The following is a 16,431-nucleotide window of genomic DNA, read 5'->3' as shown; positions in this document are numbered from 1 at the left end:
GTGTGACCCTCACTGATAAGAAATTCTCCTTTTTCTCTTTCTTGCTCTCAGAAGTCATTTTCTGCTAGGAAAGTGTTTTATAGTTGGAATTTCTTATCAGTGAGGGTCACACTGTAGTCACTTCCTGTACATACCTGATATTTAACCTCCCTGGCGGTCTATTAAAACCGCCAGGGGGCAGCGCAGCACTTTTAATTTTTTTTTAAATTTTAAATCATGTAGCTAGCCTAGCGCTAGCTACATGATAGCCGCTGTGCAGAGGCATTCCCCCATCCCCTCCGGCGATCAGCGCAAACAGGAAATCCTGTTCAGAACGGGATTTTGTGTTTGGCCTCCCCCGTCACGATGGCGACGATCATCATGGATGTCGTGACGTCATCGAGAGTCCAGATCCACCCCTCAGCGCTGATAGGCCAGGCGAATTGGCGCGGAGCGGTGGCGATCGGGAAGTACATGCAGCTAGCTGCGTGTACAAAAAAAAAAAAAATTATGCAAATAGGCCCAGCAGGGCCTGAGAAATAGAAAAAAAGGAACACAACCTAGTTATTTGTGTGGTAGGCACTGTACATACCCATGTCTATCATCTTGTCATTTCAGTTATCCTTTAAAATGATGATAGCAGCCTCAGTATTACTCTCACTTTAAAGGGGAACTGAAGTAAGAGGTATACAGAGGCTGCCATATTTATTTCCTTTTAATCAATACCAGTTGCCTGGTAGCCCTGCTGGTCTATTTCTCTGCAGTAGTATCTGAATAACACAAGAAACAAGCATGCAGCTAGTCTTGTCAGATCTGACTTTAAAGTCTGAAACACCTGATCTGCTGCATGCTTGTTCAGGGGCTGTGGCTAATAGTATTAGAGGCAGAGGGTCAGCAGGGCTGCCAGGCAACTGGTATTGCTTAAAAGGAAATAACCATGGCAGCCTCAGTATTCCTCTCACTTTAAGTTCCCTTTACTCCAGCACTGCAAGGCAAAAATGTCTGACGTTTGACTTGGGACGGTCAGTCTTGATGTAGGATTATGCAAATTGCATAGGCGGCTTGAAAATGGACCAATTGAATCACACCTCAGTAGGATTGGTCCATATTCAAACTGCATACATTTGCATAATTCTGCATCAACTCAGACTTATTTGCATCTCACTGACCATCCTTACACATCTGAGCTGCCAGTCCTGTTCCCAGTAGTCCAGACAGGATCAACGGAGGGACACAACTGAATTCTCTTTTTTACAACTGATGCTGCGCGTTTCGGCATCACCTGTGCGAAAACATGCAATTCTGCAACGTCGATCAAGACAGAAAATAGGAGAGCTGGCTTAAAATGTTTTCATTTATTACAAATGAGATGACATGTAACACCAAGACAATGTCCACACGGGTTATTTGTCACAGTTACAGCAGAGCTTCAGTCCAGCAAAGCACACAGAGATGGGGGGACAAAAGGATCAAACAAACTAAAATACTGTAATAATGATAATACAAACTCACAGCTGCACCCCCGTCCTGGTACAGAGATCAGCTCATAGCCGGGGCGAGGATACTGATCATTGTGCCGGCGGTTATCCTCAGGGTAACGCCTATCCCCAGCACTACATCTGCACAAAGCTAAAACACTGTCAGAGAATCGCTGAAACCATCTTCACCTGCAATATACCCATTTCCCTGAAAACAAGACCAAGCAGGATTTTTTTTTTTTTTTTTGAGGACGCTAGAAATATAAGCCCTATTCCAAAACTATTCACATTAACAGCCTCTTTGTAGGATGGTATAATGTATCCTCTGCCAAGATATGATGTTCACCTGGACTACGACCCCTTAAAGGACCCCCGAGGCGAAAATAAACTAATGAAATAAACAATTGTATCTATCTTCCTTCTCCTAAAAATGACTTTTTAAAGAGAAACTCCGACTAAGAATTGAACTTTATCCCAATTAGTAGCCGATACCCCCTTTTACATGAGAAATCTATTCCTTTCCACAAACAGACCATCAGGGGGCGCTGTATGGCTGATATTGTGGTGAAACCCCTCCCACAAGAAAAGTTCAAACTTTTGGCAGTTTTCTGTCTGTGAACCTTGCTGCATTGTGGGAAATAGCTTTTTCCAACTGCCAAAAAAACATGCAGCAGCTACATCACCTGCCAGCAGTAAAGATGTCACCATTTGATAAATGTCAGAATGTAAATCAGGGATTTGCAAGATTTTACAATGGGCAAACACTGACTAAATCATTTATACATAATTATTGTAAAAATGAAGCACTTTTTTGATTACATTATTTTCACTGGAGTTCCTCTTTAAGATATTCCACAGTTTTATTTTATGTTTAAATCTACTTTTTAAGTTTTAACCTCTTGAGGACTGCAGGGCTAAACCCCCTAGTGACCAGGCAATTTTTAGTTTAAAAGGCCACTGCAGCTTTAAGGCCAAGCTGCAGGGCCGCACAACATAGCACACGAGTGATTCCCCCCCCCCCCCCTTTTCTCCCCACCAACAGAGCTCTTTGTTGGTGGGGTCTGATCGCTCCCCCCATGTTTATTTTTTTTTTAATAAATATTTGTGTTGCCGCTTTTAAAAAAAAAAACCCTCTTCCTTTAAATCCCTTCCCTCCCTCGCTCCCTCCCTCCCTCCCCACAGCCGGCCAATTACGGCGATCGGCTGTCATAGGCTCAGCCTATGAGAGCCGATCGCTCTCTCGTCCTCCAGGGGGACAGCCGTGTCACACGGCTATCCCCAGTACAGCGCTGCTGCAGATCGCAGCGCTGTACAATACAATTAAGCGGCGGTTTCGCCGTTACAGTCTCCAGAGCGGCAATCGCCGCTCGGAGACTGAAGGCGGAGCTCAGCTCCACCCACCAAGCAGGAGATGCGCGTGCATCCTGCACGCGATCTCCTGCAAATGCAAGCCCCAGGACTTTCCGCCAATCGGCGTCAGGCGGTCCTGGGGCTGCCGCCGCGGCCACGCCTACCGGCGTGTAGCCGTCGGCAAGTGGTTAACTGTCTTATTGTTTTTGCTCAATGACACATGCATTGAAGTATGTCAGAGCTAAAATCTATAAACTATTGACCCTTTTTATCTCTTTCCTGCTCTCAAAAGCAATTTTCTGCTAGGAAAGTGTTTTATAGTTGGAATTTCTTATCAGTTAGGGTCACACTGTAGTCACTTCCTGTCTGAGTCAGCCACTTACATACCTGATATTTAGTGCTTTCAGGCAGAGAAAGAAAAAAAAAAGGAACACAGCCTAGTTATTTGTGTGCTAGGCACTGTACATACACATGTCTATCTCATCATGTCACCTCGGGTATCCTTTAAATGTTTGGAGCATAGAGCTAGCACACTATTCTCCATACAGTCATAGGCTGGGTACAAATAAATGCTAAAGAGCCCCAGAGCTTGAGCCAGCACAGGAGTAATCTGTAACATTGTCAGGTGCAGATGAAGCTGTGATTGGATTCTCCTACCAGCCAATCAGAGTGCAAACTGGAGTCTGCCAAGAGCCAAACCACTCCATAGTTGTGCTTCATTTATAATACATCCTTCACAACTGAGCCAATTACTCACAGCCACATTCCCTTATAGATCCATAGATGATCTACCTGAAGACCTGCCTGGCTGCTCAGGTTCCGTGGCCAGTCCTTGGAAGTGTGATCTACCCACAGTAAACAATAGAGAATGAGATGTCTGCTGTTAGCATATGGCTTATAAGATGCCACAGCCTGAGTTCCTTGGCCGTGCTGTAGCATCGGAGACAATATGTTACTGTACAGCAAACACACGCCATGCTTGTTCAAGTGAATGAAATGTACAGCATGTAACAGTCAAAGTATAAACAAATACACGGCTTAAACAACAGCACATGGAAACCACCACCTGCATCTCCAGGGACCTGACCACCGATGGAGAAGTGACAGAGGCCTCAACGACGGGTAATAAGTCCAGAGTGTGTGCAGCTTAGAAGTGGGCCAGTGGAAATCAGCAGAAAGTGCATTGGATTGGCCCACTTTTAAGTGGCACGCAATATGGAATTATTGGCGCTAGTCAAGTTTAGTGGACAAAGCAGGAAACAGTTCTCCAATCACAGCACCACTATAGCACAAAGCGTTGTGATTGGCTGAATAGTGTGGGCGCAGTTTACAGCAACCTAGCAGTTCGAGAGGGAGCCGTCCATCCAATCACGTTAGCCAAATTTCCCCATGAGATTTCCTGCTGGGTCCCTAGACTAGTGCCAAATTATTTGCAACTCGTGACAGCCTCTGATCTCCAGCTTCTGAAGGCTGTTCTCAAACAGCAACAGGTCCCTCGTCACATTTTTCAAAATGATTGGAAGACGGCGTACAAGTAAAATTGTTCCCTCGGAGTTTTACTAATCTCAAGTTTTATAAACAGTTTACAGTTTTCTGAATAGTCGCACAGGTAAGTACATCACCCTCAATGGAGAACAGAGAGGCCCGGAAATGGGAGGGACTTCAGTGGAGTCAAAGTATATTACAAAGTGTATTACAAGGTAAGATACAAACACTTTTAGTCACATCCGTTTAAAAAGAAAAGAAAAAAAAAAAAGCCAATTGCTTCAACTACAGGTCTACAAACACCAAATAAAAATATATACAGAGCCCTAAAGGGCTGTCCAAAAATATGCACTGGGAGGAAACACTAAATACAGACCAATGTATACAATATCTGAATAAACAGGTGGACTTTTTGTTGTATGGCTACTGCATAACCATAGAAGAACTCTCAAAGCATCTGTTAGATTATTAGCATTGAAAACCTAATCCTTGACACGTTTCCTATTCCTGGAGGTGTTTCGTGAAACAACATTCACTTCCCAAAGAGTGTAGTTGTTTAAAACCAAGTCAGATCCATAAACTGGGGGAGGGGGGGGGGGGTTTCTCCTGAAGAGTATCTTAAAACATGTATACTTTCACTTGTATTCAGCATTTACACTTTACCCCACTAAAGCCCCTCCCACACAAGTGTGCCACTCTGCTATCCACTTATTAAATGTTACGGATGGATTTTTTTTATTACCTACAATTCTTTCCATTTATGCACCACTGATCCAGTTCGTTTGTTTTTTAATTCAGTTTACATTCATGAGAAGAAACTTTTTGAAGTCACAGCTATTTTCTTGGCGGAAGGTCACAAACCTTTTGTTTTAATGCCCTTTAAATCAAGTCACACCGTTCATCATTTTTGTTATCATTCAGGACTAAAGTTTCTGAAATTTAAGCTCTAACTCCATCTTCTAGGTTGTAATTAGGGAGGGTCAATGAGAAGAGCTAAAAATAAAAATGAACTTGTATGCAAATTTTATGCAGTTTGGAAATGGGCCAATCCAAAACTGACAAAAGGTGCATTGGGTTGGTCCAATTGCCAAGCTGACTCCAATTAGCTTTACATTTGCATGCAAGAAAAAAATGATCCCGTCATTGACCTTCTCTGGTCTTCAGATTGTCCACATAGTGGAACGGGGAAAGAGGGATCATGGAGAGCTCAGTACGTATTTAATATGACACATCGTTTCAAAGAGTTTAGAGAATTTACAGATGCTATCGTCACACCTTCCCCTGGAGAAATAATGGGCAGATAGAAGTGTGTGTGTATAAATACTGGAGTCACCACTACTGATGAGTCCTCAAAGCTGGAAGTTCTCAGGTGGTCAACCCTACCTTTTGTTTTTTAGTGATGACCTGATCTGGTATCACACAGGAGGATACAAGAGGCATTTCAAGTTGGATTTTCTATTTAGTTGAACATTGAACCTTTCAAGCCCGGTGTTTGCCTGTGTAACTAGTAAAAAGCTGGATAATGGACCACCAGCTACTGAGCTAATTGGCATATTTGCAAATCGGTGGAAATTTTACATGGGAAGTCAGAATTGAAGTTCATCTCTATGAAGGCCTCAAGATTTCACCAGAGGTGGAGCTGTTGAACAAATTTGTCAAAGCAGATCTCTGTACTCAGAAAACCTCAAACAGGTTTTGGGGAATCCCTGCTAGATGCAGGAGTAGGAGTCCTAAGCTAACACAATCCCCCCAAGAAGCCTAATAACACAGTATGGCATTGCACTGCAGTAATTCATAGTATGCTTTGGCCACTCAGAAGTATACACGCGCCCCACGTGGTTACAGGCTTATCCGTGGGTGTGTGTGTGATGTCACACACATGCCTATGTTATGGCGGCAAGCACATGGGGCGCGTGTGTTTGTGGACAGAGGACAGAGACCGGAGCCAGTGGCGGACACTGACAGGTAAAGTTTACTGCATGGGGCACATTGTACATTAGGAGAGACAGCGCTAGGGGCAACGAGGCAGTGGATGAGGCATCACAAGGCCGATTTCATGCTGAAAGTGATCGGGAATCGGCCTGTGGTGTATGGACAGCCAATGGATCTCTCTCTGATCAGATTCAGTCAGGGAGAAATCTGTCTCTTGGTTTATTTGCCCATACGTCATCTTATGTATGGGCACCTAAAGGTGACCTTGGTGCTGATGGGTTAACGGCTAGTGATCCGCCTGCGCTAGTAAGAGACCATTGGGAGCCTTGCTGGGGAGAAGATTTCCAGGTGAGGGGAACATCTACTTTTCCCTCTACAGGTTCACTTCAGTTAATAGGTGAAAAGCTTTACAAAAATGTGGTATCAAGAATCTTGAAGGACAACAAAAGTTACATACTCACCTAAGAGGAGGGAAGACTCGGGATGACTAGAGCCTTCCGATTCCTTTCTGCATCCCCTCTTTCCACATCCAGCCTCAGTTCACATCTCTCACTGGCTGCATCTTCAGGTCTCCTTGGAAGTACAATTGTCTCCAAGTATCTCCGAAGAAGAGTCCGTTCTTGTACTATGCAGTATAGAGCCACTCCTCTTCGGAAGTACTCAATAACCTGAGTACTTCCATGGCCCACCAAGGAGACTTGAAGGCCTCTTCTACATTAGAGTCGGAGGCTGGAATGGAGGGGGAGCGGGACACATTGGGGCATGGCGGAATGAGGTGACACAGAGAGAAATGGGAAGGATCTAAAAGATACAGAGCCCTCCCTCCTCTACGGTGAGTACTGTATCTAACTTTTTTTTGGAGGGGGGGGGGGGGGGGGTTGCAGTTGTCCTTTAAATCTGGTATAAAGTATTTTCCATCTTCAAACTTTTAGAATTAAATTGGAGACTTTGGGCTTTTTTATATATATAAAATGCCCTTTAAAAGTCTCCACATGCCTTACCTCACAAACTGCAATTTATTTTGAGGTCGGTTCAAATCAATGAAAGGAAAGATTGAATTATACCTTTCACCTCCTGAGAAAGGAAGGTTTTTTTAATGGCCCCATCTTCCTGTCTAGTTTATTATTGTATCTTCACCTTCATGGCTTGAGTTTAACAAAAGAACAAGTTTAAAAAACGAGCCCCTGAGCTAATGTAGTAAAAAGCTATTATTTAAAAAAATCCTCTGATTTTTTTTTCTTGTCACTTGACCCCATTATTTCCAGGTAACCGGCTGAGAGGCTTTCATTTGTGGGCAACTGACGGAGACAGAATAGTTGTTAGAATGTCGAGGTCGGTGCTCCTCTTGCACCAAATTGTTTGTAAATGACCCCAAAGCTCGAGTGGAGGCCCTGTTACTGTTCACTGGCGTACAGGTAAAAAGGTGCCCGGTAAAAAGGGAGCCAGAGATAGACGCCAGTAGAATATCGGTAAAATTACAGACATTCTTCTACGCAAAGGAAACCTGAGATGTTGGAAACAGAATCATTTATACTTACCTAGGGCTTCCTCCAGCACTATGCAGGCCATGGGCTCCCTCACTGTTCTCCCGAGTTGCTGTTGTCCCATGGTCAACTGCAGTAAACTGGCCAGTAGCTACGGCCTGGCCGCGCCTGCCTCTATCATGTTCCTGTCGCTGGGAGTGTGATGGTGGTTTGTAGGCGGGGACACGCATGCACGACAGACCAATTTACTGCAGCTGACCACAGGACAACGGAACAACCTGGGAGGACAGTGAGGGAGCCCAAGGCACACTTTAGTAAAATCACTAACCTAACCCTACTCTCACACAGAACCCTCCCTCTATCGATGCCTAACCCTAAGACAACCCCCCCCACCCTCTCAGTGGTGCCTAACCCCCCCCCCCCCATCATCTGTTTTTCTAAATGAACAATTGCAACACTTGTTTGTGCTGCAATGTGATATAGCCAGACATTTCGGATTGACTTTCGGTCCATTTAAGGAAGGCAAAGTTCTACTTTCTGGCCTAAGCGATACAATCCACTGAAACCTCCGCTTTCCTTTCATATGAATGAGGGGATTATGCGGGTGGAAAAATCGCTTATTTCTGCATGCCACACATCAAAAAAGTTTAATCCAAACAAATAAAAGACTAGGCCGAGTCATTTTCAGCCCGCGTGACGCTGGCCGCAGATTTATCGTTCACACGGCATTAGATCTGCCTGCTCCGTTCTCTTAGGCCGCCCCTTTGAAGCTATCCTGTGTGATGGCGGCCTTAGTTGTCAAAGCCACTGAGGGAATTTTCCCATCAGCCTTTGCCTCAGATCATCACACGCTTTCTTTGGTTTTATTTGAAGGATAAATTAAAAGAAAAAAACAGTACATCAGTGGTAAACAATTCCCTTTATGTATTAAATGGGCAGACATGAAAAAAAGGGCACAGTCTTTGGTTATCAGACGAATGTTTTGTTTTCCTCAGATTTACCTTCCTATCGCCATTAGTCATAGATAACACTTCGATCTAAATTTAGAGGCAGTGTCTGAGCGAGATGTGCAATCAATGTAAATTCCCTCATACCAATTTCCCTTATGCTAAGAAGAAAACAAAATAAATCTTTTTCTTGAAATTTGCTGTGGATACAGTAAAATGCAGTCCCTTCATATGTTTCTTAGTCACTGTGCTCTGATTATATGGAGTTAAAAGGAACCGGAAGCGAGATATATATAGAGGCGGCCATATTTATTTCCTGCTGATCCTTTGCCTCTAATACTTGTAGTCATAGTCCCTGATCAAGCATGCAGCAGATCAGAAGTTTCTGACTAAAATCTGACAAGATTAGCTGCATGCTTGTTTCTGGTGGTATTCAGCCGCTACTGAGGCCAAAGAGTTCAGCAGGGTTGCCAGGCAACTGGTATTGTTAAAAATGAAATACATATGGAAGCATCTATATACCTTTCACTTCAGGTTCCCTTTAAGTTTCATTTTTTTTCATTGGAGGATTCAACTAAAGCAGCTTAGCAGTACATTAATACTGACAGACAGCATTTTACACTATTAGTTTAACACTGAGGTGAAGGCATTGAACATTGATGGGACGAGAGAAGGATCGCTGGCGGGAGGGGAGGTTTATGTCAGTCCAATCTCTTCCAGCACGCTCCTCGGTGTCTCTGCTTCCTGTGGAGGAAACACAAGATAAGACAATGTCAGTTCCGGAACGTAAGGAGAGTGTCTGCAATATCTCACACGGCTTGCAACACAGAGGAAATGAAACGACACAAACAGTCAGGAACAGTCGTGTCTGTTAAATTCTAGGAGTGGACATCAAACAAGTGACAGCGCTCCAGGCTGCAAATTGAAATATAAGCCAACAGAGGCATGGAGAGCCCCACAGGGACTAAATACATGCCTGTTGTGAATGCATGTTGTGTAATGTGTAATGTTGTGTCCATATTGTGGAACTCTGCACATCTTTGCAAATAGCTAATTCGGGTACAGCCTCTGTCTGAAAGCGCTGCCACTTCCTCCTGCTGTACAAAATTAATGCAAGTATACTATTTGGCTAGCTGCATTCATGTGCTTCAACCTGCATTCAAATTTTTAGATTAGGAAATAGTACATATTTTGCATTCAAGGCATGTATTTCGCCCCCGTGGGGTTCTGCATGCCTATGTTGGTTTACATTTCAGTTTGCAGCCTGGAGTGCTGTCACTTGTTTGATGTCGGTTTGAAGAAATGTGTATACCATTTATGATTAGCAGCACTAGGTTAAAAAATTATGTTTTTATTGTTAGACTAGCGGTAGGTCTTCCCCCCTGAGGGCCCGTCAAAGCCGTGGGGAAGTCTAGTAGGGAATAATCTCTGCATATATTTATACTGAAGCTAACACCCTTCTTTGTTGTACCTGTTTTTAATGCATGTTGTGTAATTTTGTCCATATTGTGGAGCTTTGCACATCTTTGCAAATAGTTAATTCGGGTACAGCCTGTCTGAAAGTGCTGCCACTTCCTTCTGCTGTACAATATTCTAGGAGTGGTCATGGCTTTCCTGTGGAGAAGACAGGCTATTCATACGCTTGTGTTTGTGAACTCATTTCGGACCAAAGCCTCTGGTCCCTTTTTTAGTTCCTGATCACTATGATTGGCTCACAGAGATCAGGTGATCAGGAGCAAATGAAAACTGCTCCTAACCAATGTACGGAACTCCACTGTCTTTAGACAGCGGAGATCTGTGCTGGCGGGGGCGTGCTATTGCTTCCCGAGCTTGGGAGCCGCTGGCTTTACAACTATGCCGCATCAGGCTTAGGCTGCCACAACTGCGGCATCGTTTTTACTATAGGCAGTCCTGAACCAGTTAAAGAAGCTATGTATTTTGCCTCCTCCACAGCTTGGTAAGGAAGTCGGACTTAACCACTTCCTTCCCCTATGACGTGAAAATAAGTCTCTGCACTCTCCTACCTACAAAATCTTAGATAACACTTTATCTCTGACCGGATAACATCCCGAAAGGAAGTACAGCAAACCCCTCTCCTCCTCCCAGGGAATTTAATGGCAGAGTTAATTAGTAAATAAGTTTAAAATGCACATTCCAGGAGCAGACAGTAGCAGATTGTATACATTACTTAATTGTTACTTCTAATACATTATCAAAACAAATGAACTGTTTAAATAAAGAGGAGAGATAGAAAAATAAAATGTGTGGGTTTAATGTACAATAGAACTGTTTACATTAAAGCTATAATGTATGAAAATGGATAAATTGTGTACTTTTTCCACTTTTTAAATGCATAGAAAATAAGGTAATTACTAAAAACAAATATCAGCCACAAAAAGCCTAATTTGTTCTGAAAAAAAAACAATATATAGATCATTTAGTTGTGATAATTATTGATAACGTTATTGCCAAAGTAATCAAAGCTGAGCTGAACCTGGAAAATAACAAGGGTAGGGAGGTGGTTTAACCAAGCCGCCGGAGGATTTCTCAGCCCCTGGTGTGCCGATTTGCACACTTTTGCTTTGTTACATGCAGCTAGCACTTTGCTAGCTGCGTGTACAAGCCGATTGCCGCCACTTTGTGCTGATTGGCCGTGTTAGAGGGCTCCCCCAGTCCCCTTGCGCAGCCTGGCCAATCACTGCCAGGCTGCGCTAAGGGGTGGATCGGGACTCCCCCAGACGCCATGCCGTTGATGACGTCATCCCGATCGTCACCATGGCGACGGGGGAAGCCAAACAGGAAATCCCGTTCTGAACGGGATTTCCTGTTTGCTCTGATTGCCGGAGATCAGAAGGGGTGGGGGGATGCCACTGCACAGCGGCTATCATGTAGCTAGCGCTAGGCTAGCTACATGATTAAAAAAATAATAATAATAATAATAAAAAAAAAGTGCTGCGCCGTCATCCTGGCAGTTTTAATAGACCGCCAGGGAGGTTAAGTAAACCTGAGGTGATTAAAATTTAAAAAATGTATACACACCTGAGGCTTTCTCCAGCCCTCTTCAGGCTGATCGGTCTCTCTCCATCTTCCCACGCTGCCTTGATCTTCCGCTAGACAGCCTAGATAGGGATCTTCTGTGCATGCGCTGGCACGCACCTCTCGTGGTCACGCTCCTGACCCTCTGAACTGCACCAGCGCAGAGCGCTACCTGCAATAGGAGCGCGATCACTGGAGGTAAGCCCACGCATGTGCAGAAGGTTCCGAAATGGCCACCATGGGTTACGAACGTACAGAGGGGAGAGCTGAGGCCTGATTCAGACTGGAACTGCGCTGTGGGACCTAACAGACTTCTAGGAGCTGGACGAAGCCCCAGGTAAGTAACTTTTTTTTTAAATTGCCGGATGTATCCTTTAACCACTTGAGGACCCACCCTTTACCCCCCCTTAAGGACCAGCGCTGGTTTGATTGATCTGTGCTGGGTGGGCTCTGCAGCCCCCAGCACAGATCAGGGTGCAGGCAGGGAGATCAGATTGCCCCCCTTTTTTCCCCCCTATGGGGATGATGTGCTGGGGGGGTCTGATCTCTCCTGCCTGCTGTGGGTGGCGGGGGGGGGGGCACCTCAAAGCCCCCCTCCGCGGCGAAATTCCCCCCTCCCTCTCCTACCTGCTGCCTCCCCTGGAGATCCGGGCTGCACAGGACGCTATCCGTCCTGTGCAGCCAGTGACAGGACGTCCCGTCACATGGCGGCGATCCCCGGCCGCTGATTGGCCGGGGATCGCCGATCTGCCTTACGGCAGCGCCGTACAAATGTAAACAAAGCGGATTATTTCCGCTTGTGTTTACATCTAGCCTGTGAGCCGCCATCGGCGGCCCGCAGGCTATTCACGGAGCCCCCCGCCGTGATTTGACAGGAAGCAGCCGCTCGTACGAGCGGCTGCTTCCTGATTAATTAGGCTGCAGCTGGCGACGCAGTACTGCGTCGCTGGTCCTGCAGCTGCCACTTTGCCGACGCACGTTATGAGTGTGCGGTCGGCAAGTGGTTAAGGTGGCCATATGCCTGTTCTGCATTTTCCCAGAGGAGCCCATTATATTGTTCTTATGCGCTGAGTTTCCTCCCCCTAACCCCTCGCCCCCTTTCCCCCTCAAAAAAAAAAAAAAAAAAAGAGAGAAGAAAAGGTATTGCACAGCATGCTGCACTTTGTCTTTACAATATAGTCAATGGAAGCATATTAAAAAAAACATTAACATGCATTATATTGCATATTGTTTTCAATATCCCCTAAACAGCAAACAGAACAGAATCACAATCAGTATTTAAAGTAACACTAACCATTAACATTTTAACCTGGGATTAAGAGAGTTCTTAACGTGCTGGTAAATAATGATGTATACAATTCCCTTGCTTATCGCTTTTATTTACCGCATCAAATTCCTTTCACTCTAAACTGACAGCAGTCTGCTCTAATCTGACAGCAGAGTGAGCCATGAGGGAAGGGGGAATTCCCTCACGGTGCATCTGTTAATCCTGTGTGTGTGAGAGAAAGTCATGTGTCTCTGAATGAATGAAGTGTCTGAAGAGAGCAGAGGAAATGTAACTTTTCATAAACATTTGTAATTGTGACACCACTGTGTATCATACTTTTTTTTGCTTTCAGAGAAAAATACTCTGTAGTTTGATATGCAAAAAAACAACACTGGCTGTGCGTTGAAGCAGACACCCCTTTTGAGGTTTGGTCCAATAGTTTTGTTCCAACAGAGCTAAATACTACACACAATGAATTAAAGCTTTTGCCTCTGATATTTGACATGAAAAGTAGGAAAATGTTTACACAGCTACTTAGACATTACTTGTACATTGTCATTTTAGAACACTTGGTTTCATAGTGTTCCTTTAATATGCACATAAAGGTGAGCAAACCCACACCAACGTGGTCCGGGGTGCAAATAACAAAAAAACATGCAAATGCACTACATTTTTTTTTACCGCAATGACAATATATGGCAGAAACAAACCGTAACAAGTTTCTCCTGACGCCAATAAGCTGATCCAGGGATTTATTGTACACAACAAATAAGAGCCCGCGCCACAGAGTATGATAAATCGCAATCTCCGCGGTCTAACCCGCCACTAATTGTGTCTTATTGCGAGCAAATAATAGCACTGTCTGCGTTTATATTGGGATTAATGATACTGTGCGCATAAAGTAACGGGAGACTAGCTATTACTGTACAAGAGAGTCAATTGTGTTCCAAGCACAAACGTGACAATACGATAACGTCAACTCCATTCTATGAGCCTGCCTTTTATTAAGGAAGATAAAACAAGCAAAAAGAATCTAAATCTCTACTGTTAAATCAGTGGGAATTAGGCGTTTAGGCCCTGTTCACTGTGGTCAGTTGCGATGCAGAATAATTTTGCCGGTCAACTCACTGCCCATAGAAGACTATGGGCCTGTTCACAGCAACAGATCGCGTTATCCTAACTCACTGCATGCGGGCTTTGTATTAACCTCCTTGGCGGTCTGATTCTTTCCAGATTTTAGGGTCTAAAAGCGGTGCAATTTTTTTTCACACTTTCAGACCCTAAAACCTGGAAAAAAATCATTCTGGCAGGGAGATCTGCAGCAAAATTAAAAAAAAATTACCTTCCTGGGCTCCTGGGCTGCAGTTTTCTCTTTGCCCACAAGATGGCGCTAATATACATATAAACGAACTTCTCTATATTTCTCTAATATAGAGAAGTTCGTTTTCAATGTTAGCCCCGCCCCCGATTACATCACGCTGCCACCACCGCTCTGCTGCCACCACCACGGCTGCGCTGCTCCAACTGGCTGCCGGGTCCCCGGAAGAATAGCGGGGACATGGGGGATCCCGGCGGCCAGGGAAAGACCCCACACTGCCGGGGAGAGAGGCTGGAGTCCCGCTGCGCAGCGAGATCGCGCGCGGGACTCCAAAACCTAAGATAAAGCTCTGCAATGCATACCCCGACCTGAGCTCGGGATCACCGATAGCAGCTGCTTTTTTCTACCCCGAGCTCAGGTCGGGAAAACCGGCAAGGAGGTTAAAGAGCAACTGTTAAGGCCCATACAGACGTCAGATTTTTCCGAACGACGGGTCGTTTGAACGTCCCGTCGCTCAGTCGTCCTCACGCCAAATCGGGCGTGTGTACAGACTGTCGTTCGCGTGATAAGACAGTTTGAGCGATCCGCCCGGCCTTTAGCCATACAATGCATTGGAAAAAAAAAAAAAGCACATTAGCAAGTAGATCATTACTTGCTCTACTTACTGAAAGGGGCACTACAGCGAAAAACTGTAAAATGTAAAATATGTGCAAACATATACAAATGAAAGCAAGAAGTTTTAAATCAGGATGATACCATTTAAAATGTCTTGCTTTTACTAATGGCTAACACGGTACAATACCCTACTGCTACTAATATACAAATAAGTACATTTTCTTTTTTTCCAGAGTAAAATGAGCCATAAATTACTTTTCTCCGATGTTGCCGTCACTTACAGTAGGTTGTTGAAATCTGACAGAAGTGACAGGTTTTGGACTAGTCCATCTCTTTATAGGGGATTCTCAGGGATATATTTATTTTCAAAAGCACTTAGTGAATGGCAGTTGCTCAGTCCAACTGCCAAAAAACTGTGTAGTGAGCAGGGAGGCTGGCCAGCATCATTGTTTAAATCCTTTTTCGAGAAATATCTTTATAAAGAATAAACGCCTTGCTGAGAATCGCCTATGAAGAGATGGACTAGTTCAAACCGTCACTTCTGTCAGATTTCTACTGCCTACTGTAAGTGACAGCATTATAGGAAAAAAGTAATTTATGGCTCATTTTACTCTGGAAAAAATGTACTGCTTATTTTGATATGTTTGCACATATTTTACAGTTTTTCGCTGCAGTGCCCCTTTAACAGATGAATTGAGCTGTCCACATTTTCATTCTGTTTTTACAACATTCAAAAAATCCAGTGAATTCTGTGCCTGGTAGGGGCCATCTTGGGTCCCATATGCTAAACTATTCCCCCTGGCATCCCCTCTCCTCCCCGTACTATCACAGAGCAGAGCGGGGAGGGATAAAGACAGTGCAGACAGACTCACCTACTAATGGTTCCAAGCACTGAAGTTCCAGTCCATAATCTCTACACTACCACAGGCAGTAGTGCAGAGATTATAGATGGGAACACCAGCGCCTGGAACCATTAGTAGGTGAGTCTGTGTGCGCTGCTTTTATCCCTCCCCGCTCTAATAGTGCGGGGAGGAGAGAGGGGACACCGAGGGGGCATGCAGGGGAGGGGGTGGGGGAGATGAGGCAGGAGGGGGGCTGAGGACCCTGACATGGGAACAGCTTCTGGCCCCCCCTTCCTGCGCCCTAGCAGCTGGCTGTGATGGGATTGACAGAGACTTCAGCCAATCAAGGCTAAATTTGCATGTGACGTCTTTTCTCTTTTGCGTCTGTGACTCAGTGTACTACATTAGAGCCAGGGGGCATTATTATTATTATTATTTAGTATTTATATAGCGCCGACATATTACGCAGCGCTGTACAATGTATATATATATATCTTGTCACTAACTGTCCCTCAAAGGAGCTCACAATCTAATCCCTACCATTGCCATTATGTCTATATATTATGTAGTGTAAGTACTGTAGTCTAGGGCCAATTTCAGGGGGAGCCAATTAACTTATCCGTATGTTTTTTGTACAGACTAACCAGCAAGCTCATGGTGACCCAGAACTCATTGGAGTGTGTAAGGGACTACAATGG

At 44.6% G+C, this 16,431-nt stretch overlaps 1 protein-coding gene across 6 annotated transcripts in view; it reads right to left on the bottom strand.

Annotated features, from left to right (window-relative positions):
• Nucleotides 1-8,608: 8,608 nt before the first annotated feature.
• AP1S2 (adaptor related protein complex 1 subunit sigma 2) overlaps nucleotides 8,609-16,431 on the bottom strand; it is a 172,404-nt gene continuing 164,581 nt past the window's right edge. For 4 of the 6 annotated variants that reach the window (XM_068270773.1, XM_068270776.1, XM_068270774.1 and 1 more), the window contains exon 6: nucleotides 8,609-9,399. In XM_068270773.1, coding sequence (XP_068126874.1) covers nucleotides 9,272-9,399 — 128 coding nt within the window. In that variant the 3' untranslated portion in view covers nucleotides 8,609-9,271. The remainder of the gene's footprint in view (nucleotides 9,400-16,431) is intronic. The other 2 variants (XM_068270777.1, XR_011026562.1) reach the window with 2 other exon arrangements.

This window comes from Hyperolius riggenbachi, chromosome 2, assembly GCF_040937935.1.
Source record: "Hyperolius riggenbachi isolate aHypRig1 chromosome 2, aHypRig1.pri, whole genome shotgun sequence".
Lineage (NCBI taxonomy): Eukaryota > Metazoa > Chordata > Amphibia > Anura > Hyperoliidae > Hyperolius > Hyperolius riggenbachi.
The sequence above is the reverse complement of the archived record's forward strand: the minus strand, read 5'-3'. Positions and strand labels throughout refer to the sequence as shown.